At 41.0% G+C, this 27,509-nt stretch overlaps 1 protein-coding gene across 5 annotated transcripts; it reads left to right on the top strand.

Annotated features, from left to right (window-relative positions):
* ppp6r3 (protein phosphatase 6, regulatory subunit 3) lies at positions 1-27,123 on the top strand. 5 transcript variants are annotated; one of them, XM_008410923.2, is made up of 26 exons: positions 1-214; positions 1,209-1,334; positions 3,517-3,750; positions 3,990-4,176; positions 5,819-5,956; positions 6,125-6,190; positions 6,270-6,382; positions 7,067-7,180; positions 7,272-7,398; positions 7,500-7,652; positions 8,327-8,476; positions 9,327-9,391; positions 9,482-9,597; positions 10,347-10,432; positions 10,520-10,606; positions 12,502-12,548; positions 14,108-14,162; positions 16,042-16,172; positions 16,413-16,528; positions 16,680-16,890; positions 16,990-17,087; positions 17,178-17,373; positions 21,838-21,855; positions 23,439-23,537; positions 26,350-26,421; positions 26,778-27,123. In XM_008410923.2, exons 3-26 carry the CDS (start codon positions 3,524-3,526, stop codon positions 26,827-26,829), a joined length of 2,724 nt encoding a protein of 907 aa, XP_008409145.1. In that variant the 5' UTR covers positions 1-214; positions 1,209-1,334; positions 3,517-3,523; the 3' UTR covers positions 26,830-27,123. The 5 variants fall into 5 exon arrangements, with proteins under 5 accessions (XP_008409145.1, XP_008409147.1, XP_008409140.1 ...); XM_008410925.2 differs by having other exon boundaries at positions 12,451-12,548; positions 16,794-16,890; XM_008410918.2 differs by having other exon boundaries at positions 12,451-12,548.
* Positions 27,124-27,509: the final 386 nt, after the last annotated feature.

Below are 27,509 nucleotides of genomic sequence, written 5' to 3'. Positions count from 1 at the left end.
GTAGTGGGGGAGGGGGTCGTCGAAGTTGGCGGAACCGCCATCTTGAAAAGTACAGTCCGAAGATCTACCTTTTGGCGCCTGCTAGAATCACTTTTGAACACATTATTTTCCTTTCTGGAATATAATATTATTTCTAGATTCGTACTGGTAAGGTCAAAGGCTAATGGCGGGATAAGCTACATGCTCAAGATTTGTCGTTTCCAGCTGCTAGTCGGTAGGTATACTCGCTGCCTCACAGACGATTAGCCAGCAGCCTTCATAAAACCGGCTATCGTTGGCTGGCTAACAAAAAACATGTTTTGCAGTCTTATCACCTTATGGATTATTAGATCATGTTTCACAGCTCTAACAAATGCAGGTGCACCGTCATCACATAGTAATATTAACATGCATACGGAAAAAGTAATTAGATGAAATGTTTTAACTTGGAAGCCCCATAGCTCGCTGACATCGGCTAACTGGACATTCTTCCTCTACCTTATTTAGGAGAGGCTAGCATACTGTAGTCAGTTTCACTAGCTTGTTAGCACGAGCCGGTTTTACTTTCACTGTACCGACTGGGTTCATTTAGCTTTACAGCAAGTTACTCTGTCATTAGCACCGTATACTAGATGTCGGAAATATGTAGCAAAACTAATAAGAAATATAAACTTTGCTATGACTGGCTGCTCTTTCTACTGCATTAGCGGCAGCGAAGTGTAAGTAATGGTCCTCATTTGTGACTGCTGTTGCCTGTATGTACATATCGGCGTTATCATCCTGCTGATTCTTCGTCTCGGGGTTGAAAAGGGAAATGAGATGATCCGTTTAGGTGTAGGTAATTAACGTGAAGCGGATGTTGTTCGCTTCAAGTCAGATTGAGAACATGTACGCCCGTAAACAGGTTTGGTTAAAATTTGATTAGAGTACGGCCAAGAAGTCTGGGTTTGCTTTGGTTCACTTCATAAAACCATTGAAAGAATTGTCTGAGAGGATTTGTTCTGTTGAGTACTTTGGATCCGGTAAAATCTTTTATTTTACTGATTCCAAGAGTAACAAGTAAGATTTAAAATTTCCAGATGCTGTAGATGGCAGAGAAATTAATGATCAATTTCCATTACTAATTAATTGTATATGATTAATAAAAACCAATTTATCATTTTGTTGAAGTAACAGAGTCTACCATCTGACTCTTATTCCATATCTTCTTTTCTGAATTGCTTTGTTAGGCCTGTCCTGCATCTGTCCTTCTGACCGTCCAGCTGGCTCACCTGGAATGGGCCACAACTTCCAAAGACTAGGACAAATCTCTTTTTAACCTGAGCTCCATAGTCTGGACTCTGATATATTTACAGGTAGGCAGAACCGTTATGTGACCTCTGTGCTAGTTAACACTTCTTAGAGATGCACCAGTCAGAACTTTGTTCCTTTTTTGCCTATTAATTTAACAAATATTGCATTTTATTTGTGATGCACTTTGGTCACTGGTTCAGAAGAGGGCAGTGCACTGGACAGGTGGCCACTCCATCACCGGGCGACACAGGACAGACAGCTTCATGCATGTGCTGATACCTGAAGGCAGTTTAGAGTGGCTGATTGCCTCAGAAGCAAGAGTACCTGATGATAAACGGGAGAACAAAAATACCACAGGGTGGGATTCAAACCCAGGACCTACTAAAAAAGCAGTGCTAATAGCTGTTTACTGCTACATGTAAATCATGTGGTAGAAAACAGAAATATCTGTTAAACAGCTTCTTTAGTCTGCCTGCATTTGAACATGGCTTACCTCACAGTAAGGGCATCCACACCATAAGGTCTTGTTGTTACCATTGGACCTGCCAGCTTACTTGCGCTTGTAAAGCTGCTCAGATTTATTAACGATCATTCTGTTGGTGGATGTGGGATGGTATAGTCAAGCTAACAGGCTCTTCAATTTCTGCTGTGTTTCACATAGTTACAGTCAARAGTTAGACCACAGCCTTATATTGATAAGTGAGTAGCAGCTGTACATGCACTGTCAGTGTCACAACTTAGACAGAGACAAGACTCAGTCCAAGATGTTACTCAGTGAAGTGACATCAGTATAGTGACAGTCACCAAGGTTTGTAGTCAGCTCAGACTGTGACTTTTCTGACCTGACACACAGCAGGTCAGTAAAAGGAGTTGCTGCAAAGTTTTTGAGCTGATGATGAGTTAAACATTTTTTTTGTAGATGCTTTCCTTGAAGGATGAAGGTAACAGTTCGATTCAATGCAATGAAGACTGAAGCAGATTTACGTCATTCTCTATATATTTTAGTTAGTTATGAGAACCTGACTAACTTAAAGTAGCTTCTTTATTTTTGAATAAGCTGGCACCAAAAAACAAAATTGACATGAACTACAAGGAGGCTGTCAGAATTCATATATGTCCAAAAGCTTTTAAGAATTAGAAATTGAAGTACAGAGGCAGCTTTGTAGAAACGGTAAAGTGATGTTCCCTTGGACATAATCACTCAGACTTCTGGAATGAAACCTTCTGGGTTGACTGAAGTACAAACCTGGAGAAAGGTCACACCGAGGGCCAAAAAGTAAGGCAAAGTGTCATGTGTTTCCATGGAAATTGGGTATTTCTTATTTCCCTTTAAAGGAGTGTGGATGTTCCATCACAGAAGCCATGCGACAGCTTCCCCTACTTTCTGTCAGATTCAGTCTGAAGTAAATCTGCTTAGGAGAAAGATGACAGAAGTTTAAGTCCATACCATACAAAGGAAGAGCCTTTGTTCTCAGGAGGGCCAAGCTCAGTTTTRATATCATTCTTTTGTTCAGTATAGGCTGTTGTAGACAATTATTTTAATAATCTATTGATTATTCTGATAATCAAGTAATTTAATAAAAAACATAATAAAACAAAAGATTGGTAAATTCTTCCATAACATCAATATATTTGTGAATCCCTAACAATTTTCGGTAACACTTTATTTGAAGTGAAAATGCATTAATTGGTAAGTAACACTGACACAGACTGGTAAATGACACTTTAATGCAAATGTGGCACTTTTAATTGACCTTTAAAGCAACTTTGCATCAAAAGTGTAGAATGATACTTTATGACAACAGTCATAAACATTCATGAAGACTTCTTTGTGTTCATGACAGCTGCTGTCATGTCATATTTATCAGTGTTGTGTCAGTCTTATGCACATCCCTTCAAATAAAGTGTTACTCAATTTTCTGCAGCTTGGAAAATTATCCTGTAACAAAAATAGCAAGTTTTTAAGGCAACCTGGAAAAATAATCACACAAAATTCTGAAATTATATTAAATTTAATAGTAAAGATAATAAAGCAGCAGACTGACATAAATGCTTAAAATACTCTTGTCTTCAGTTTCCATAATCATTTTCAGTCAACTTAATACATGATTACATCCTTTGTAAGGCCATTTATAGCTTTTGTGTCTGTGTGAGCAGCAGATYTTTGGCACCTTCGTCACACACAGAAACACACCTGCCGGCTATGTAGACATTTTCAGCTAATTCAGTCTGGTCTGTCTTTAGATCCACCATGTTTTGGAAATTTGACCTCCACACCACATCCCACATTGACACACTCCTGGAGAAGGAGGACGTGACCCTGACAGAAGTCATGGATGAGGATGACGTCCTGCAGGAGTGCAAGGCTCAGAACCACAAACTGGTGGATTTCCTCCTGAGAGCGCAGTGCATGGAGGACCTGGTCACCTTCATCACACAGGAGCCCAATGCTGATGTAGAGGAAAAGGTTAAATACAAGTAAGAGCATGGTTCAGAACTGCCTTCTGGAAAACGAATAACACTGTTTTTGATGTTTTCTAATCTTTCTGTTGAAAACATTGGAGAGTTTATAATGTAGAAGACATAATTTGAAACAAGTGAGTGAAGTCATCAATAGAGATTGTGAGTTGCTGTTCTTGGAGTGAAATACTGTCGGCATGAATCGATCAGTAAAGAAAACTTTGTCATGAGTCTAAAGGGGAAGATTTGTCTCACAGGTATCCCAACATATCATGCGAGCTGCTGACCTCAGATGTGAGCCAAATCAATGACAGACTGGGAGAAGATGAGATGTTGCTGATGAAACTGTATGGTTTCCTGAAGAACGATCCACCGCTGAACCCCCTCCTAGCCAGTTTTTTCTCCAAAGTGCTGTCTATTCTTATAGGACGCAAGCCTGAACAGGTACGTCTGGGAAAATACTCAGAGGAAATTTGTAGTAGTAGTTGTTAGGGGTGTGCCGATCAGTCGGCCATTGATCATTGTCGGCCGATCTCTGTGAAAACGTATATGTTGGGTGTTTGCCAATCACTCTTTTGTTGCCGACCACATGCATGTCCTGCTTGGCGGCCTGCAGATGACCATTATGCAGCAGATCTCCTTTTTCCTTCAAGCTGTGCAAGAGTGGCAGGAAATCCTAAGCAAAGTTGTGTGAGACTTTTGTGCTGTCCGTGAGAGTGATGTGAAGCTGTGAGATGGAAAAATACCTCGATTTCAAAATGCATCAGCACAACAAATTTAATACGATATTTAAAAAACAAATATTTAACATAGTGTGGTAAATTAAAGACAGAGCAGTTAAAGTGCCTTACAATCACCAATGTGAACATGTCAATCAGTAGGCTGAGCAAAATGAGCATTAAGTTTATGTGACTGGATGACCAACGCGTGTCACTGTTGGACAGCCTCTACTGAGACACAACCGCCATTTGAGCTCCACAGACAGCAGATCCTTAAAGCTGCAGCATGTCACTAATGGATTTTTCAAATAAAAAGCTTTTTTTTTTTTTTTTTTTTTTTTACATACGACATAGTGACTTTTTTAATACCCAACATGAGACAGTTAATCTGACTGTAATCTGCAGGAATAGAGCGTTCAGTCAGAAACAACCAATCACAGCCAGGAGGCGGGTCTTAGTGCTGTAAATCAAGCTTTAACAAGCTGCAACAGTTTGTTCATGCACAAAACCATTGGCCATGTTTTCATTTGGAGATTTATGATAGTTTATTTTAATGTAACCTGAATTTTTCTTTTTTCTTTACATTATTTGGTATAGGCAGTGTTGTGAGATTTATTTGACTTTCTGTATAATTCAGGTCGTTGAGCCTTACTGTTTTCAGTCTGTTAAATATTGTAACTGATATCAGGTTTTTCAGTCGTCCTTTTGACTGCATGGCTGTTACATTGTGCCTGAAAGATTTTTTTCTTCACGTTTTTGTATAAATTAGGTGATTTATTTATTTTGTTTTAATGGTTCCTTTTGCTAGATCACATAACAAAATGGAACAATGAATAGCCAATACATGTGATTAGTATCGATGATCAGTGATCAGTATCTCTATTGGCAGCATAAAACCTGACTGAAGCATCTCTAGTAGTACCATTAGTACTAGTTAGTAAAAGGAAGCTCAGCTGATTGCATCGAGTCACTGGCTGTCAGCTGTCCCTCGTTCTCARCAAGAATGTGGTGAGAGTGGAAAGAACTCAGTCATTTCTATCAGGAAGTGACATCCAGCAGAACCAGACCATGCGATGTAATCGACTGGACCTTTACGAGGTCAAAGCGTACACACATGTAACTCTGGACCTGGAGTACTTTCTATTTAAAAAAGAAGTCCCAGCTTTAGCAGTGGCCCCAATGCTCTCTCAGAGAAACACATGGACTCTGAGTCAGGATGAAATACTGTACCTAGTTACAGCAGTGGCTATTCTAGAAGCAACACTAAGATGTGAATAACTGAAAAAAATCCTCTGAATGTCTTTTTTCTGTTTAGAGTTTCAGACTCCTGGTGGTATCATTTTGGATTTCTCTTCTGTTTTTAACAGATAGTGAATTTTCTAAGGAAGAGGGATGACTTTGTTGATCTGATGATCAAACACATCGGGACATCTGCCATCATGGACCTGCTGCTCAGAATGCTCACATGTATTGAACCCCAGCAGCTACGGCATGATGTTCTTAATGTGGGTAACTGCACCATGCTCACTAAGCTTTGTTGACATTCATCACTGTCTTTCTCATTCAAATGTCAGAAATCTGTAACAGTAATATTAATCTATTTCTCTGAAGGCAACTCTTAAGTTTTTTTTTGTGTAATAATGCAACACCCTGTTTACCGTCTTGCCTTCCAGTGGCTGAATGAGGAGAAAGTGATTCAGAGGTTGGTTGACATGGTCCAGCCTTCTCAAGATGAAGATGTGAGTGTTTTAAGAGTAATTTGGCCTTGCCTTTACTTGACCTCTTCTTCACACTGACTAGATTTTGTTGTCGACACAGAGACACTCCAACGCCTCCCAGTCTTTATGTGAAATCATCAGATTGAGCAGAGACCAGATGTTTCAGGTCCAGGGCTGCTCTGAGCCCGATCCTCTTCTGGCTACGCTAGAGAAGTATACTGCTACATTTGCATCTTATAAAACTAAACTTGTTTTGTTGGTTGATAACTCTTTATGGATCTGTGAATATGACATTAAAGGCTGAAGTGAAACTTGAAAAAAAAAATTTTTTTTTAATTAAAATCTTTGATTCTTTCTGCACACTGTTCAACCAGCTAACTCGGTTGCCAGTTTCACTTCTAATGAAAGTTGATGTTCAGACCCCAGATCATCAGAACCAGAGTTTGCTCAGTGGTTTTTATCATTTCCTTCTAATTCATGGATCTAATCTTTTAATGCTTAAATATGTTGAGCTCATCCCTGGGGAAGTTCCCAGCAGGGTAAGGCTAGCTGTAAGCCACGCCCATCTGATGATGTCATCATAGCGGGGCCTTTGCTCTCAGTAGTTTCTAAAAGGATGAAGTGACTCATTCTGGGAGTTTGTAGCTGCTTGTTTGTTTCACTATGATGTGAAAAGAGTTTTAGGTTGCTAGGGAAACCCAGATTGGTTCCATTTCATCCTTAAATATTTTATATCAGCATGTAAAGTTTTAAGACCTAAAATTCATTTATTTGCTTCTTGGTAGATGTTTTCTTCTTTGTTCTTGTTTCACTCTGTTTTAGACTTTCAGTTCCTTGTGATGTTTCTGGTGAGCTCAAGACCTCTCACATCTCCCTGTTGGTCCTCTTCTTTCTCAGACAGGAAACGGTGGAGCAGCTGCTCTCAAATATTTTTGAGAAGGACAAAAATGAGTCTGCTATAGTCAGTGTCATCCAGATCCTGCTCACATTGTTTGAGACCAGGAGACCAGCGTATGTTCTGTTCAATATCTTCAAGTTGACTTTGTGTCTGTGATGGTCGTGTGGCAGCCAGTTGAATAAAATCTGCCGCTGCACACCGTAGGTTCGAGGGCCACATGGAATGCCCTCCTGGGATGTCCCACCCCTCATTCTCAGTCAACCACAGCATCCTGGAGGCTGTGAGACCCCGCCTCAAAGATTTCCACCAGCTGCTGCTCGAACCTCCAAAGGTTAAAACCTTTTCCTCACCCTGAAGGGTTTGGACTATCAGGTTGATCATACCGTTGAGTGTAGTTGCACATGCTGAACAGTGTTTGCTCTCCATCATTAGAAGAATGTGCTGAAGACAACGTGGGGGGTCCTGGACCCACCAGTGGGCAACACCAGGCTCAATGTGGTCAGACTGGTGGCCAGTCTGCTGCAGTGCAACACTCACAGCATCATTGCAGAACTCATAAACCTCAACACACTGGGCGTCATATTGGTGAGTACCAGCTACTACACCTAGGCCTGTCACAATGTCAAATTTTGCCAGATGATATATTGTCCCAGAACTTATTGCGGTAAACGATATTGTTTTGAGGGAATTATTAATAATAAGAGAAGAATAATGCAAGAACACTTTCTCAAAGATCAATAAACTGAAATTCTAATGAACATTTAAACATTGAAACTGAAAGACATTTTAGATATCCAAAATAAAGCGAAACAACAACAACAAAAATGAATTATTAAGTTTCTGTAGACAAAATTGTCAAAAAAGGGATAGTTGAGACCAAAGCAGCAGACTGAAGACCAGTTTTGGTAGAAAGAGAAAAAAGAAACAATAAATCAAGTAAATGAAAATTGAGTTTGTTTGGTTTATCATGTGATTAATTTATTTATTGTTTATTGTGACAGGCCTAACTACACCATTCCATTCTGTCACTTTATTTTAATGCACTGATTATTATGAAACTCCTTCCAGATGGAATCTTGCATGACAGACTACAACAGTTGACTGTAGAGTGCAGGTGTTAAGCTCTCAGTTTTAGGAGAGCTTACCCAGCAGCAGCTTTGTTGTCTTCAGTAAAGTTTCCATCACTTCGTTCAGTGCTTTATACAACAGTGGCCTCATTGCTGAACGGCTTGTCTGTTTCTTTTTGTTCTTTTTAACAGGACATGTATTTCAAATACATTTGGAACAACTTCCTCCATATTCAGGTGGAAATCTGCACAGCAATGATTCTGGCTATGCCTCCAGCTCCAGCAGAGCCGCAGCCAGACGAGGAGCAGGGCGGCGCAGCAGAGAGCGCCCTCATCAGACATGTAAGGCTCACTTACTGACGGGAAGCCTTCAGCTGATTACTATCCTGAATACACTTGTTTTCTCCTATTGTTCCACATTAAATGTCTTAAATAAGGAAAACATAAGCAGAGATTTTGCATGTTCACAGCTGTGTGTAGATGTGTCCAATGAATTTTTATTGGGTTTAGTTTCTTTCGACATCTTCCACCAAACTAATGGGTCAGTTCCTATTAGAAACAGTGAAACTAATGTTTCAGATCTTTAATAATAAATGAAGTAAAGTAGCGATGCATAATATATCGGCATCACTATCAGCCGATGTTAGTCATGTTTTAACAAATCGGTCTTTTTAACAAATTGGCCAGGTCATGTGACAGATGGTGATGCCACTCAGACGCTCTAAATGAAATCACTACTGGATTGTGACCAACACCAGCAGGCGGGTGGTTGGCAGGTGGGACATGACGACAGAGGCAGGTGGAGGTGGAATTGAACCAGAGACCCACTGATTCCAGGACAAACTCCTGCTACCATCATCCCAGTGATAATTATGGGATGTTTACCTGAAGCAGAAAAGCAATGTAGACGGTGTGGTCACTTTTACATGTCTAGAAAAAAATACAATATCAGTAAATATCTTATTGGTATAACAGCAGTATTAATATCAAGATATCTGGCCATTTTGTGTCCTTAATATAAACATACTGTTGAAACTGGCATCCCATATCTGAACAATAAAAGTTCTCTGTTTTTTTCAGAGGGCTACTTTTAACAATTTGATTAGACTTGTTTCCTGCTTGTTGGACACACTGTGCATTTGTTGTTGTTTTTCATAATTTCTTCTCAATGTCTGTTTTTTTCCTCCTCCAGCTGTTTCAAGCCTGTCAGTTGATCCAAAGAATCGTAGATGCCTGGCGCTCCAATGAGAAAGAGCAGTAGGTTTTTCCTGTTTGACACCACAGGCGTTCTGCTTGCACAATGGTCTGTTGGTGTTTGATAACTCTGCTGCTGTTGGTGTGTTTCAGATCAGAGGGCGGTCGACGACGAGGTTACATGGGCCATCTGACCAGAATAGCCAATTCCATTGTTCATAACAGTGACAAAGGTCCTAATGGCCCACAGATACAGGGGCTCATCTCTGGTAAGAAGTGGTTTTAGTTGTGGTGTTTATGACTAGCATTGATACTATATTTAAATATGGCTGCATAGTCTTCATACAGCTGAAACTTCTCAGTTTTACTTGTTAAATCGAGCAAAGATTCTGAAGAGTTACTTGAGGTCTTGTGAGCAATTGTAGCTTACAGCTGGACCAGGACTTTACTTCGTGCTCCTAGGTTCATCTGGAGATTTTTAAAGAATTTTTTGGCACTCGAGCTTTTATTGATGGCTAGCAGAGAGAGAAGGACAAAGACGGCCAGTAAATGTCTCTGGACTGTCATGTGGAGGACCATTACCTCCATATATGGGGTGCTGCTGTACTACTACACCACACTACACATACATTTTTGTGTTATTGGTGTGCTGTGGTGGCCCAGGGGTTAAGCACAACTCGCATGAGGCCTTAGTCCTGGATGAAGCTGTCGTAAGTTTGATTACTGACCTGGTGACCTTTACCGCATGTTTTCCCCCTTCTCCCATTACCCACTTTCCTGTCAATTCACTATTAAATAAAGGCCACTAGAGCCAATAAACCCCTAAAAATGTGGTGTTATTAAATGTGATTGGCAGTAAATATTGACTTTTTATTGAAAACGGGCTTTACAGTGTGATTTTAAGTTCTCAGACATCATGAGAATTAGATGCAATTTTTAAAAATCTGACAGCCTTATGGTTGCTGATGGAGGTGATGGGATTGACTTTACTTTGTATTGCTTATGATGTGTGTTCCAGAGCTTCCCACAGAGGACAGAGAGAACTGGGAGGCCTTCATTTCTGGGCAGCTTGCTGACACAAACAAAAGAAACACTGTTGACCTGGTGATTCTGCGCCTCTGAGGGATTTTACTTCTACCTTCATGTCTCCAGTCATGAAGTGACCAGAGCCTTATTGTTTTATGTTTTTAGGTGAACACTCATCACATCCATTCTTCCAGCGATGATGAGGTAGACTTTAAAGATGGTGGCTTTCACCAGGACTCTTCACTTCAACAAGTAAGACACTCAAATGTAGCCACAATGCAGACCTGGGTGATTGAATTCTTCAGAAATAGTTTAAAATCATTTAAAACAGTAACAATTCAATCACTACTAGCTTTGCTTTAAATTGGTTAGAACTGAATGAAACTAAGCTTCCACTAATTGTGTGATTGTGACCTCTTCAGTTGAGTGAAACAGATTTGTGAACAGTTTCAGCCAGGTGAGCCGGTGACAATCCCTGCAGCACAGCATCGCCTCCGACCGCTTGGCTCCGTGTGACAGGCAGGATCATASAGGGAAACCGTGGGAACCGTTTTTCACATTTCATTTAGAAATGATTTATTGTCAAATAAATGCATGTGCCTCATTGTTTAATCACAACACTGATGTTCCTGGCTGAAATATTCTCAGATCACATCGTTTTTTATCGACAGGCTTTTCTTCCAGTACTGTTGATCAGACTTGTGGTGCCGACACAGGCCTGCATGTTGCATAAGCTGGATGGAGGTTCAGACCATGTTTGATGTGAAAATGACAGCTTTTACTTATTATGAATTCCCATAAAAATGATTTCGCATCTTCATCTAATTCACAAGGGAATTTAGTTTTTCTTAATCTTCCTGAAATAAAGATGCTTGAACTTGGTCAGTCCTATGAATAAAACTTTCCTCCTTGTTGSCATTTGTTTCTGGAGAGAGGAGTGTGGTCATGTGATGGTGATAGGGATGCAGCAAAGGATTGTGGGAAGTTTACCTGAAGCAGAGAAGCCGCAGTAAAGTCAGCATTGTGAACGTTTTTTWTTTTTTTTTCAATTTGTTGAAAGAGTACTGAAATATATTATAATGACAAATATTGGTTATCTGCCATTACAGCAATATGAATATCAGATATCGATGTTGGAACAAGGCTGTTGGAAACCGTTTTTTATCTCAGCCGGGTTGTTGCAGCCCAGCTCTGAATGCTCAGCGGTGCCGCTGCTTGCTCCGGTCGTTGGTGTTTGATTTTTARCTGATTATTCCTGATCTGTTCATCAGGCTAATGTTCTGTTTCCAAGTGAAACAGCTGGAATGAAGCTAGGCTCTTATTGAGCTTTGGTTTTGGATCAAAAGTTGCTTCCACGGTTGAAAGGACAGTGGTGAGGTTCGAAGCTTTTGTCCTGCTGTTGAAAGGTGCTGTAGGAAAGGATGAAACAGAATCCTGGTGATCAGGAAGAGATTTCAAACATTCCGATATTTCAGACATATTGAGATGAAGCCCAGGCTGGTGATGTCATCCAGAAGTCCTTCACTTCTATGTGGATTGTCACATGCTCGCCTGTTTAGGACTGTGTGTAATGTCTAACAGAAAACACAAGGTGATGCTCTCTGTTGTGAAATCATCTAAGCTCTGACTGGCTGAACATGGTAAACACTGACCCTTCACTTCCATGGAAATTACACCCCATTTATTTCTAGTCCATCCTAAACTCACACAGCATGAAGAGCTGCTGACCTTTCTACATGTAGAAAGGTCAGCATCATGCAGCCTGAAGCCTCAAACATCAGAGCCTTTTTTAAATCTTTTTTTTTTAGATCTATTTGGAAGCAAGTTGTCATTCTTGAGGTTTGATCAGAAAACAGCCTGCACACTGCAGCATCAGGAAGCCCCTGCTTGCAGAGCTGAGATGATTTCCAAAGCATCACCTGCCTTTCCAGTCACTCCACTCAGAGTAACAGCTTCAGGTGGAATAGATAGTTGAATTGTGCATTTGTGTTTTAACCAGAATTGTGATACATTTGTAACGTTTTGTACTGCAACTAATGCCTAGCTGTGTGTAGAGCCAAGACTATATCATTATCGTTGGTCCTGGGTCTTGCCAGGCCTTTTCTGATTATCAGATGCAACAAATGACGTCCAATTTTATTGAGCAGTTCGGCTTCAATGACGAAGAGTTTGCTGACCAGGATGATGTTGTGGAGTAAGTATGCATCCTGCATTAGTATAACTGTCTATGACACAAAAGCCAATATAAAGCTGGTGGATTAAATTTTTTCCTGCACTGTTGACTATTATATTAATTTATTTGTCACAAGTACAAAACATTTTAACTTATTTTAGATTTGAATTAGAAAAATGTAGGTTGAAATTCATCCATTTCTCCTTCCTCTGTAACAAGGCTGCAGCTTCAGCTGTTCATGGAAAACCAATCATATCCACCTCAGCTTGTTGTCTTTTGCCGTCTGTAGCCTGATTTTCCCATATCAGGGGAAGTTGCTTTGGGTCCATGTAATTCTAAGCAGTGGTATRAAGGCTTGTGGGGAGAGCTGGCAGCTGATTGGTGCTTTAGGAACACTTGCTTCTCTTCAGACGGGGAAGATCTGCCTGAAGTCTGTTTCTGTCTTCTGCTCAGCATAATCAACAGTTCAAAAGCTGGTGGGGGCTTTAGAAATGAATGACAATTTGGTGAAATGCTCTCCAAATTAATAGAAATATGTCAGAAACAAAGTTCAGATCTTGTGACTTTTTCAAAGAAATATTGCTCAATATATTTGCAAGCTCCTAAAAAGTGAGTTCCCGTGGAAACCAACATCCAGCTGTAAAAACTCCAGCATGTGCAGGAAGCAGTTTGTTACCGTACCGTTCATGGCATTCATGTTTTAGTGAATTTAGTTTCTGACTTAAGTTGATTCTTACATGCAGATGGCTGGCTGATTTTCCACCGATCCAACTCAATCATGTCAGTTTGCCATTTTAATAAATGTTGGGTCATCTTTTCTGCTTAATTCAGAATCTTTGTGGAGGGATGCAAACATTATTTATTTCTGTATTCCATCAAACATGAATGTCCTAATATAACCAGCCTAACATCACAGGATGTTCTGACATCCCAGATCAGCTGATTTCTGATCGGTATCAGAAGGTCTGGAAACCACAACCCCCACACAGTCTGAAGCAGATTTTATCCAAATAAGTGTTTGAGAACAGTCAGACATGTTGCTTATAGGTTCCACAGAAACCTGAATCCTGACTGTACACATCGGTACAAAGTCTCCATTCCAGGCAGTTGAAACCTCTTAAACTTTACACCTCTGCTTTTACTGCTACAGAACAGGACCGTCTTTCCACTGCAGTTTTAAAAAGTTTTATCTCTAGTTTATTAAATTACTGCTTCAGTTATGGAGTTTTTGCAGCTTTGTTTCTGCCATAACTTGCAGCCTTAATCACTATTATTATTTAGGTGTCCATGTAAAGTGATTTTTCTCTCCCTTCCATTGTGGAGTAGCCAGAGGTTCATGTTTCTGTGAGACTGATTGGTTATCAGTGATCAGTGGAAGCAGCAGCAGTAGTTCTGTAGTTGCTGCTGCCTGGTGCAGACACTTGTGTGATTCAGGAAGTTTCTTCGTCTGGTGGTGTTCTGCACGAAACAAGTTTATCCACATATGTTGAACCTGAATTTCTGCTTACACACTTTGTAATGCGTTACCATGGCGATGCCTAAAAACTACAACTAAACTCATGTTTTTCTTCATCTTGCAGTATTCCATTTGATAGAATATCAGACATCAACTTTTCCCTGAATACAAATGAAAGTGTAAGTACTAAATATTGATCCTAAATATGTAAAATCTATAATGAGTCTAAGAGAAAAAGGCTTTTGATTTAATTTTTCTACGTCTTATTCTATATTTACACCACAGGTCCATATGTGACCCATATCTGTCCTCAGTGTTCAGACCATGTGTATGGCCTGAACAGCAAAAACAGTTTTTTCTAAAATGAGGATTCCAAATGACAGACATATGTCATGTTTCAGAGCAGCCGGAGGCTTAACAGTGTTTTCTCTCTTTGTGAGACAGAAACCAGCAGATCAGACAGAAACTAGCACAACTGATGACTGGAATGCTGCTCTATTTAATAACAACATGCTCACCTTATTGCATGCGTGTCATGTTAACATTAGCGTGCAAGTCACTGGAGTCTCTCCTTTCAGTCAAGTGTTGCTTCACTACAGCAAACACTATTGCTGGTAATTTTACCAAAACAAATTTATTTATAAAGCACTTACAAAAACAACAACACAAAATGCTGTACATCATGTAACACAGGAAAACACTTCTGTAAATACATACACACTTCATATTAATCTCACACCAGGTCAAAGGCCAAGGAATACAAATGTTTTTGATTACATCACCTGAAAATTGATGCATACACTGAGGCGTGCAGCGTCTGCATTTATTTCCACAGGCAGCAGCCCGTGTGTTGTCGTGACAACTTCTGTACTTAACAGCTACAGATTGGTTGTGCTGGAGTCTGATCCTAAGTTATGAATGAAAACAATTAAAGCAATATTGTTGTCAAGAAAAGATCTGAGTCAAGCTTTCAGAACTGCTTGTGGTTCATTCACGAAATGCCTCTAGTTTGTTCCAGTTAAAGAAAACCAAAGTTTTCTTTAACTTTAGTTTTAGAAACTAAAGTTAAAGTTTAATAACTTTAACAGTCATTAAAGATAATGACTGTTACAGCAGCCCAGTAACAGTCATTATCTTTAACCCTTGATGCTGTTCTGCTGCTAAAGCTTTCTGAGCATGTGCAATGGTTCTAACTAGGAATAAAATATTGGTAAATCTAACATAACAGTAGTATTACTATCGCATATCAATATCAGTCCAATTTTTCCACATTTGAGCTTCCCTAGCAATTACTTTTCTGTAGTTTAGAAAATTAACTTGTAACAATAATAGCTCACTTTAAGTTATCCTGAAAAAAAGTTATACAAAAATCTGAAATTCAATGTAATAATAAAGAGGCAGGTTCACAAATAGCCTGCCTATTTGTGAGGAGGCTATTATAAAAAAATTTCTATTCTCCAGCTTTTGGTTTATGTATTCATCTTCTGTCAGTTCAATAGATGAACTCTCACCTCGCCCAGCCATTTATAGCGTTTGTGTTCATGTTAGCGACGGGATTTGACTCGGTCTGCATTCGTCACACACAGAAACGCATCTCCCAGGTATGTAACGTCACGATGCTCTTTGCCACCCATTTGTTGCGACCGGGATGAAATTTATTTTCCGGTATTTTCAGTAAAGCTATGCATCTAAAGCATAGCCGCCTGCAGTGTTCAGTCTATCTGCTCACCTGTATAAATAATATTGGTCCCCCGAAAAACTACAAAAACCCAGACGTTATCATGAATCAGTAAAATTCTCCAAGGCCGAACTTGAAAACTGGACGTTTTGCTGCTAACACTTAGCTTTCATCAACAACACAGGCTGAAGTGAGAACGCGGCGGAACGCAAATAACGTCCCGGCCGGAACACTGTGCGCTAAATAATAAAACATAATTTAACGAGGCTTCGAGGCAGATAAATTTTCCTCGAGGAATTTTAATAATCGAGGTACTCGAATCACTTGGGGAATCGTTTCAACCCTAGTTCTAACCCTGCAGTGTGTGTGTGTTTCCCCAGGCTAATATAGCCTTGTTTGAGGCGCGCTGCAAGGAGAAAATCCAGCAGTTTGAAGATGCTGGTTCAGATGAAGAGGACATCTGGAATGAAAAAGATGTCACCTTCGCTCCAGAGGCACAGAGACGTCCGAGGTGAGCCAGCGACGGGAGGGAGTGGGGGGCATTGGTCTGAAAATAGTTTTAGCTAAGCTTCAAAAGCAACAACTCTATGATTAAACAGAGGGAAAGAGTGATTGTTCTCATCACAATGTGATGGCTGAAGCATTCATCAGCTCACCTCCAGATGATCGAGCAAAAAGTGGCCTGTAAGCCTGTGTGTGTAGCTCCAGTGGTTTTCTGACTCTGTGTGTGTGTGCATGTGTGTGTGTTCAGRAGTTCAGGCAGCACCGACAGTGAGGAGAGCACAGACTCGGAGGAAGAGGACTCAAAGAGAGATCCGTTTGAACCCTGTAACCCCGGCTCTGATGACCGTATGGAGGTGGACACAGGTTGGTGTAGCAGCACACACACAGAGTTGGGTTGTTTGGCTCTGTTCCCTTCGTTGATGCTGTAAACAGTAACTTCCTAACAGTTTTAGCTAGCATCAGTGCTACACAGACACATCCTGCTCTGTCTGACTGATTGTGTTTCCGTCTGAAGCGCCAGTGTGGACGGCCAGCTTTGACGACGTTCCCATGGAGACGGGTTCAGGTGCAGCTGCAGCCTCCAGCCCCTGCACCCCTGATGCATCCTCTCCTTTGTCTTCTACTACAGCAGCTCCCTCAGAGGCGGCCTGGAACTCGTCTCCTGCCGCAGCAGCGCCTGGCGCTGAGACGGGCTGGGCAGACTTCTCCAGCTTCTCTCCCATCTGGTACGGCAGCCTGACAGCTGTGCTCCACATCTGGCTGCAGCACTCACTTTACCACCTGCAAATATGGAAGAGTTCTTAACAGAAATGTCTGTTTTTCAGTCCCAAAGACCCTCTAAGGTGCAACTCTCCCGTTGCTATGGAAACCAGCGTGGAAACGATAGACCCTCTGGGGGTCAATGCGCCGATGCGTCCTGACGGTGAGTTGTGGATGTCAGAGAGTGTTTGCTCCTGCTTCGTTAACTGATATTGGAACCAGCCAAGCTGACTGGCTCCTGCTGCGTCTCCAGAATGTGATGGTTGGTTGGGCGCTGACGTGGCTCCGCCCTCGTCCTCCTCGACTACAGACTGTGGCAGGGCGGCGGCGGCGGACGAGTCATCGTGCTTGGAGCAGCGCAGCATCACAGAGACGGTCATCAATGGCTCCATGAAGGAAACCGTCAGCCTCACTGTCGATGCCAAGACTGAGACAGCTGTTTTCAAGAGGTCCGCCTTCCAGGCACACACGCATACACACAACCATTACATCTTCTAATACCTGACTAAATGGCAGGGAGAACATTCTTAACGGTAGTTATTTTGTTGATGCTTGTCAAACAAGACCAACATGTTGTTGACAGAAGCTTCCAGAAACACTGCAGTAGCTTCCTCTGGTGATGGAGGCTAAAATGATGGRATGTCATGTAACATGACATCATGTGACATCATGATGTTACATATAACATAGCCTCCTCATCTCTTTAAATATATTGACCCACTACAACACACTAATACTGCTCAGCTAGTGTGGCTACATGTAGGCCTGTCACGATAACAAATTTTGCTGGACGATTAATTGTCTAAAATTATTGCGATAAACAATAATATTGTTTCAAGACCTTTTGACACCGATTTAATGGAAATGACTAATACATGCGATTTCCTGATAGATGCACCTTATTTCCAAAAGAACATGTAACACTGGAACTGATAAACTAAATAAAACAAGCAAAAATAAAATGGATCCTCAGTCTCCATTAACAAAAAACATACTTGAATAAAAACTAAACAACATAAAGCCAAAGTGGAAATAAATCTTAGATCGTTGGCCGATCTAAGATTGTCACTGGTGATTTCGTAACCGATCATCCTGCAGTGTGTGGTGTGTTACGGTAGATCGTCGTGGCCGCTCCGATCTAAATCAGGGGTTTTCCCTGTCTGGGAGCTTAACGCTGCCCGTTGAATGTGACAGGTAGCCAATCAGAAAGCGCGGATTCTCCTCCGTGCTTTCTGAGGGGAAATTACAGAGGGGAATCCCAAACAGCAATCTGAAGACCAGCAAACATTGGAGATAATTTGTGGTATCATTAATGTTTATTCAACATTTCGTGAAAAGAATATAGAAATGACAAGGGGAAGAGTTGGAGCCAAATTGCTACCTCAGTTGATAAACCCGGTAAGTTTTCAGCTGTTCTTCGTTAACGTGACAGAAATAGGTTATAATGATTTTCATTCAGTCAGGACTTTACGCTGACTCTAGTCACATGCATCACAGGTAGATTCTAGTAAAGCATTGATTAATGCCTGATTTTAAAATTAGTTAACTGGACTTGTAGCCATTATTTTGTGCCCATGTGGCTGGACATCACACGGCACGACAAACCCGATCAAACTGTTATACCTAGGATTTCTGTGGCTAATGTGTCTCTCAGGGTTTGAAAATGGGCCGACAACTCGTGTAATGTGCGCTGGACATTAGACTAAGGAAATGAGGAAGGGAGGGTCAGTGGAGAGCACCGGAGCTGAGCCTTTTTTCATTCAATGTCATCAACATAAAGAAGAAAAGGCAGGAAGAGACGATAATTAAAATGAGGTCAATAGGTTTAATTTATCGTCCGATTAATTGATTTATCGTTTATCGCGACAGGCCTAGCTACATGTCCTTTTGAATTATAAAAACCCTTATATCAACGTTTTCACTTTTTTTGAATAAAGGCAAAATGTATCAACTGTGTGTGCACATATAATTCTAACTGCATTTCCCAGTTCTTCTTGACAATTACAGTGATCCCTCGCTATAACGCRGTTCACCTTTCGCGGTCTCGCTGCTTTGTGGATTTTTTTGTGCAGTTTTTTTCACAGTGCATTGTGTTCTGCATCCTGATTGGCTAAACAGTCTCCGAGCTCCTTCTCTACCTGTGTGCCAATAACGTTACGGTATTTAAATATAAGTAATACAGATTGGCTATTCAGGAGACGAAAGCTGAAAACTTTGAATGCCTGCTGGAAAACAACTGTGGCCATGACTCCGGATCACATTAAGGCCCGATTGATGAACGTGCACATCCGCTGACCTGAAAACAAGTTTTGTTCTTTGGTTTCAATGTAGAGTATTTAATTATGCTGTATAATAATTGTAAAAACTAAAGGTAACTACTTCACGGATTTCACTTATCGCAGGTTATTTTCGGAATGCAACTCCCGCRAAAAACAAGGGATCACTGTATCAGGATTATGTTGTCATTAAGCAGTCTGAAAAGAGGTTATTATTTAAGAATGCATCCTAATGTTTTAATTTCTTCCACCATGAACACATTTTATTTTTCTAATCCATCTAAATTAATAGAGATGCACCAATAGAGATTTTGTGACGCCCCACAGATACTGATTTCATTCAAAATATATTTTCTCTTTTTGAAAAAATTCTAAATTAACTTGTAATTACAAAATGCTTATTGGAAAGCAAAACTAAGTTTTTCAAAGGTATTGCAAAAGGTTACAGAGATGTACCTCTATCTGTGTGTTCATAGACCATAAAAGAATTACAAAAATACATTTACATCATGGAAACACCAATTTTGGAAAAACAATTTTTTTTGCAACAAAGTTTTTTTGCGCTAGGATGAGGTGACTTTTTCAGCCGTACCAAAATAGATGTATTTTACAAAACACTTTTTTCACATTACACGAGTCACATGACCCACAGCCAGATGTTACTACTGGCATAACATTGGAAGTAGATGACAGGAATAGGAAGATGATTATTTGTTCATTTTTTTCAGACTATGAGCAGCTGGCTCCACCAGAGCTCTCACAGCATCACACAGTTCCTAAAAAGTTTTGTCTTTTGAATATTTTCAATCTATAACTGTTATATAAAAAATGTCCAACTAAAATTTCCCCCAAATTCTGCATATGTAGCTACTCCAATAAGACGGTGACATCTCCTCTGATGGATGATGGGCATGGCTGAATTATCATCCATATATAATATGAATATATGTYAGGTACCGTATTTTCCGCACTACAAGGTGCACCGGATTATAAGGCGCATAGAATAGATGCTACAGTAGAGGCTGGAGTTACGTTATGCATCCACTAGATGGACTAAACGGAATGTCAACAAAACAGTCCGACTCCAGTCGGCGAGGAGAGCCTTCCGTGACTGGACCGGGGCATGGCCGGACAATGGTCACCTTCTCCATTCGCGCACAGCATGTTCGTAGAGAACGTGGTGCTAATGACCTGCAAACGACCTAATTCTAGACGGTCGGTAGGTAGGTAGGTCAGTCAAACTTTATTAATAGATTACAAACCAGTGTTCTGACAACTATCCCAGCATGCACTGCGCGCTTCTTCTTCTACGGGAGAAAATTAAGTCAGCGGCTGCTTATCATAGTTGCTAGACCTGTTGTGGCTCAATATTGGTCCATATATAAAGCACACCGGATTATAAGACGCACTGTCGGCTTTTGAGGAAATTGAAGGTTTTTAGGTGCGCCTTATAGTGTGGAAAATACGGTAGCTGTTTACATCTGTCTCTGCCGTGATTTATAATGACATGACATGTGAAAACACTTAGTTATATTCAGTGGAAACATAGCAATTTTCCTTTTTTTATGATACTGAAATATCAGCAAAGTGTTTTGCATTTATTTATAATGGAAACCCAGTTATAGACACATAAGATAACGAATAAAATAAAATTTTCCAGGTTATTGGAGATCAGTATCAATAAATAAAATTACAACCTGTCTCTTTTACTCTTTTATGACAGACGATAGCTTTTTTACACGTCTCCAAATCTTAACAGCGTTACATTTCATATGATACTCCAAATTTTTCTGCTGAATTCATTCATTCATAGCAGCTGTCAGCTTAATATTTGAGATGACAAAGCTTATATGACACTTGTATTAGACTATTAATTTATTGAAGCTAAATTATGATGTGTTGATTGATCATTCATATGAGAAGCAGAGGTGATGTGACAGCATGTGCATTACACAGCTCTGCAGGTCATCTTACTTTTATTTTGAGCTAAAGACAAAATAATTAAGAACTGAAACAGCCTTTAGCATCCCACATAATCATAATTAGCAGTTAGCATTACTAAAGTAGGTAGTTCCAATTCTGAGATTTCCAAAAGGCTGCATGCGTCTGCTAACCTGCATGTTCCCTGACACATGACCTTTGACTCTTTGTGTTTGTAAACACAAGTTCAGTCTGCTGGTCCTCCCTGTTGAGGTTCAGTGGCTGCAGGAGGAATAACCACTTCCTGTTCTACAAACTTCCTATCATTTTGAAACATCTCGCCGTTACTGAAGAGAGCTCCGTGTTTTTCCCCACAGTGACGACATCCACACTGAAGAGTAGTGTTGAGGTGTCACTGTGGACCATCCTGAAATCAGAAAGAGGTTTATCTTTCCAGTGAGGGCCGGTCATCTGGGTGCATCTCTAGTAATTAGAAATGGAAGCAGATTATTAAAACACACTCTGGTAGGGGAAAGCCTGCTGCACACGGATGAGGGCCAGTTAGTAGTTATCCAGCTGCCAGTCCTCTGTCCCACTGTCCTGTTGTTGAAGCTGTCTTCTGTCTCAGTAAACCACAGTGTGATGTAATTTAATGAACAACACTCAGTCTGAGCTTCCCCTCTCTCTCTTGCTCTGCGTTGTGGGTGTGGTCTTCAGAGTGTTGAAATCTTATCGGTATGTACAGCCAATCAGAGACGAGCCTGCAGCCGTAATGTAGTCTTGTTGTCACGTCAACCACCAACTTGTCTTTCCCAGTCTTTATTTTTGCTTTGAACTCTGTTTTCTCATAATCTCCATTCTGCATGTGTTTCTAGCAAAACTGTGTCCAAGTGTTTTGGTTCTTTTTTTTTAGTTGGCTTTTTGTTCAGCAGCAGGAGCACCAGTAGCTAGTGCTAATAGGTGGAAGTCCTTTAACTTGGTTTCTCCCGTTCTGGGTCTGTCTGCTCTACAGCTGGTGAGCCATGTTGATACTGTGACCTTGCTAGTTATACAGGTAGCTGTAGGTCTGCTGATGGTCAGTCACTGTCCACATGTGAAAACATTACGAAGTTACTTCGGCCAGCAGTGTGAATGTAGTCTAAGTGACCCAATTCAGATTTTTTTTTTTTTTTTTTTTTAAATCAAATCATTTTTTTTTTTTTTGGTGTGGTTGTTCACACTTCCAAATATATGCGACCTGTATGTGATCTCCAGTGTGAACTGCAAACAACCTGAAAGTGTCCCACATGTGCAGTAAAGGGCACTACAACGTCACACATGGAGAGCCTGAGTGTTTTACCAACCATCATAAAAAGAAGTGCTAGGTGCTTGCAGAAGTAAACATGGACGCTATCGATGGAGCACAGCTTGTTGTTTTTCTTCCTGCTTGCGCGTATCAGGGCACAGAATAGAGACATTTGTCGAGTATCACTGACGATCAAGGTCATTGGGTCACATTTGAAAAGGTCGGATACGTATCAGATACCCAAGTGACTTGGGACACACAAAAACAAAAATCTGGCCTGTGTTGTTCAGACTGTCATGAAAAGATCAGATACAGGTCACGTTGACACAAAAAAAATCGGAATTGGCTCACTTCAGGCTACAGTAGCCTAATAGCCATTGTAGAAGKTCCAAATAGCCACTTCTGGCTCTGGAGATGCAGGTTGCCATGGTTACCATCACATTAAATTAACAGTTGTKKGAGTTGGCAGAGAAGCATAAATTTAGGTTTTAGAAATGATTTTTGCGCATGTTATTAATATCTATTCCCATATGTTGAAGCTCAGTGTGGCTGTATGCAGAGGGGTGGATGAACTTGCGGTTCTATGTGGAACATTCCTGCTTCAGCCTTTGCTCCACCCGCCCAGCACTGCTCATCTTCTACCGCTAGCTCTGCTTTAGATCTGGATGTTTGTTGGTGTTTTGCTTTGATTGAGTCCTCATCAAGATCTTTGGTGGTTCTCTGAGATGAAGCAAGACTGTCGGCTGATCCAACCTGTTTCGGTCCAATCCGTGTCTAAAATGATCTCCATGTGTGCTGTTTGCTATGGAGTTTCACAAGTCAACAAAGTATCAGAACCAAACGTTTGAAAACGACCTACTTTCTCCATTTGCTGTACATTTGAATGTCCCTAGAGTCTTTCCATTTCCATACATCATTCTTTGTTTTACTGTGTTCTGTCAGTTCAGCATGCATCTGGTTTCACATGTGGCTGTATTGTGTGTTTCTGTGCTGGAGCTGCCTGGTGACTTGCGCTGCTACCTGTCTATTTCAGTGATGAAGAGAAGCTGGGTCCTTCAGAGGCCTTCCTGCTGCTGGAGTGCACCGAGTCGACCGGGAACAGCTTAACTTCAGCCAGCTCTCCAAACACAGGGTCAGGCCACACAGACACACAGACGCAGAATGTCTTTCTATCTTCACAAGGACTTTGCATTGAGTTCCAATTACTTCTTTAGCCTTACCCTRTCCATTACCAGTGCGTGCCTAACCCTACACCAGGGCTGCACCGACTGCAATTTTCTGGCCAATCCACTGATCTTTAAAAAGTCTGACCTGCCAATTCTGATTTTATCTGATACAATTTTTTTTTGTCTGAAATATTGATCAATATAGCAAGAAAGTCACTGGGTTGACAACAGTGTRGTGACAATTGTTACCTGCAAACTTGGTCAGTCTCTCACAGCAGAGCAACACAGGATAGTGGTGGATATTTAGACCATGCTGATTTGTTGATCAGCCATTGCTGATTTTTGCTGATGTCCCTTGTGCATCAGATCTATAGATGAACCAAAAACATTCCACAATGCAAAGGTTCCAGCTTGTAGATGGTGATGGCTGTGAGCAGGAAGGCTTTCCTGCAGCAGTTTGTATTACAACAGTCTTGAAGACACCTCCGGCTGCAGACACTTTGTTGTTGTGTAACACTGATGAAGAGGATTCCGGGTTTGTCATTTAATGAAGAATCTTTTTTGTCCAGAGCTTCCAATTATAGAGCAGAACCAACGTTTTTCATCCTGTTTATGCATCAGAACGAACCAAAAGGAAAAAAACTCTGAGCAAAAATCCATACAGCTGCACAGCATCCCAACCACAGGGGACAACTGTCCAAAAAGCAATGTTTCAGAATGAAATGAAGAGAGCTACTCCAACCTGCTACAATTAGAAAGTTCTTTGTCCCTGCAGTTCTCCACCATAAGTAGAATATTGCCTGCTAATAACCAGTGTTGTAGTACTCGAAATAGGTCTTGGTCTCGTCTCTGACTCGACCGCATTTGGTCTCGGTCTTGTCTCGGTCTCGGGTGCTGAGGACTGTGCATTTTATTTCAAGACCGCAAATGTGGAAAATATCACTAAACGAACAGCATACTGTCCAGTTTATTTGTTAACATCTTTGTTTTCAGTGGATCAAAAAGCACCAATTAAAATCCAAGCAATTGCGTGTTTCTGTTGCTCCTCCCTCTCCACCTTTCACTCGCACGTGGCGCTCCAAGACATGCGCAGTGGCTACCTCTGAGCGGCAGAAGATGTCTGTCAAATAGTCAGTAATAGAATAACGCTGCATAAATCATAAGAAATCCGATGGCCACAGCTAACTCAGCAGCGCTTCGCTTTCAGACGGTTGGGACTACGTCTAACTTTTTTCGTCACTTAGAAAAGAAGCTAAAAGAGAGGTAAGCTCCGTTGATGTGATGTTAGCAAAGCTAGCTGTACAGAGACACATAAGCATTTGTGATGAAAAAAAGCCACTCACTGCGCTGAATTATTGTGGGGAGGTGTTGACTGACTTGTCGCATATATGGGWCAACGCTGTGACCAAAAGTCTGCAATATAGTGAYGTRACATTCAGGAACAGTCAGATTTTTTTGAACAGCTCTTTACTTAGAAGATGGGACTTGAGTGTCACTGAGAGCCRTTCTATCAGATTACCATATACTGTCAGAATAGCATACATGCAGTGAGTATCATGTCTGCGCATTAATAAGTCCGACCGTCAGAGGAGTTGTCAGTTCACCATACGCCACAAGTTATGATGAAAATAAGTCATTAAATTGTTTTCAATGATAACTGTATAGATATACATGCGTTGTCATGGTTTCAAAGTGTATTTAAAGCAGTGGTTCCCAGACTTTTTCTCCTGGGCCCCCCAGTGGTTTCCAAACTTTTTCTATGGCTTACAAATAGCTGTCTGGTTGAACATGTGGTGGGGTGGATTCTTTGAGACTCCCTGTTCTACTTAGCCCCGGCTCCAGACGAACAAGGGGGGGAATCAACTTTTTTGGGGGCAAAATGAATCATAGCTGAACATAGACAACAACACCAGTAGCCTACAAGCTACTTGTTAAGTTTAAGGTGCTGTATGGATATTAGCTAGTCATTTTTTAGTAACTTTACCTGCATCCAACAGCTTTGCTCATCTCAGAACTATGAAAAGTTCTTTGCGTTTTGCTGCTTTGCTGCCATGATTCTAACACACCTGCGTAGCTCTGCACAGCAGCAAGGTGGCAGCTGTAATTAATGTGTGCCATGGTGTCGGACTACCTGACTTCATATAGCGGGAGAGAGGGTGAGAACAGTCACGGTGAGCTCCTTGTGGTTGGTTACTTCTTGCTTGTTGCTCCTTGGTCAGTGTTCATAGTTGGGCGTTATTTACCGTCAGGGCATTGCCTCAGTTGCTATGTTTAATGGTGCAGACAGTGRTGGTTTCTGACATGAGCAATATGGCCGCCCAGGGCGTTATGTTTTTAGGGATGACACAAGACCGCAGCAGATTGTAGCACAGAGATAGAAGAACAAACTTTGTTCTGCTTTTAATATTGGTTAGATTTATTAAGTATTTAATATCTAGGTGTTTTTATGGGAATATGGATCTTTCAGATCAATTTGAGAAGTAATTTTGATCATATTTCTCATTTTGTTGCGTCAGTTAGCGCGGGCCGMTGGTCTTGGTCTCGACTCGGTCTCGACTTCCATTGGTCTTGGTCTTGACTTGGTCTCGAACCCTAAAAGTCTTGGTCTTGTCTCGGTCTCGGGTTAGGTGGTCTTGACCACAACACTGCTAATAACATCCTAACAGAACCTCTAAAGTCTCTTTTCAGCAGCTATCGTTTGACTCAACCATGAGGTGTTCACATTCAGATTCAGCAGTCGTTTAATACCACTGACTTCACTTGTGTTTTTGTCGCCAGTGAGAAGTGTCGGCCCGCGGTGGAGCTTCCCAATGGACCTCTAAAAGAAATGTCCAACATGGAGGACACCAAGTAAGATTGACCTCACGATCTGGATGGTTTTAGCTGCTCTGCTTGATGAAAGACAATTAGGACGCCCTACAACTGCCTGAGTGTTTTTCTGACATTTTTGGGCATTTTGGATTATGTAACATTAATTTTAACGGTGAGAGATTCAAGTGATGGAATCTCTCACATTACTCTGTTCAAGGATGACCATAAAGGATTTTAACAAATACTAATGTAATGTGGAAAAWATTTAATATTTAATAGGGCATTTTGTTGTTTTTKTTGTTGTTGTTGTTTTTCCATTGCTGCAACCAGTAGTAGTGAACTGTCAGTGTTGTGAACCAAGTTGTCCATGTAACCGACGTGTGTCCTCCTCCTAGGCTGGACAGGAACTCTGTCTCCTCAGAGCAAGCTGTGAACGGGCCGGCATGAGGACGGACCGACTGCTGCTCAGCTCAACCAATCACACGTCCTGACAGGACCAGYAATACTCCCATTGGCTCATTATTGATGGAAAGGCCGACGAGGTGTACAGAATGATCCCCAGATGACAAAATGAGAGACGGACTCAGGCGCATAGAGAATAATTTTGTTTCTGCATTTGTTTATATACCGTTGTTCCTATGAGGTGATGTGCGACTGATATCTTGACACTCAAAATGAAATGGTAATGTTGCTATAGTTAAAGACATGATTGTATGAATAAAATATTTTATGAAAAGAAAATGTATCCTGAACCATGCTGAAACACAGGGGAATCAGAAGAGACTCTTTTGTACACTTGTTCCTAATTATTTCATTGGTAAGTTGTTGTTTTTTTTTTTTTTTTTTGTAAGATTAGCAGGAAGATTGTGTTGTGTTGCCAAAGACTTGGTTTTTATTCAAGGAAGCTGGATTCACGGTAAGAGTTTTTGAAATGAACAGAATCATTTAGTTCAGGGGTGTCAAACTCCAGTCCTGAAGGGCCGCTGTCCTGCAGTTTTTTGATGTGCCACAGGTACAAAACACCTGAATCAAATGGCTTAATTACCTCCTYCTTGTGTAGGTAAGTTCTCCAGAGCCTTGCTAATGACCTAATTATTCTATTCAGGTGTGGTGCAGCAGAGGCACAT

Source organism: Poecilia reticulata, linkage group LG6 (genome assembly GCF_000633615.1).
Source record: "Poecilia reticulata strain Guanapo linkage group LG6, Guppy_female_1.0+MT, whole genome shotgun sequence".
In the NCBI taxonomy this organism is placed as follows: domain Eukaryota; kingdom Metazoa; phylum Chordata; class Actinopteri; order Cyprinodontiformes; family Poeciliidae; genus Poecilia; species Poecilia reticulata.
The sequence above is the reverse complement of the archived record's forward strand: the minus strand, read 5'-3'. Positions and strand labels throughout refer to the sequence as shown.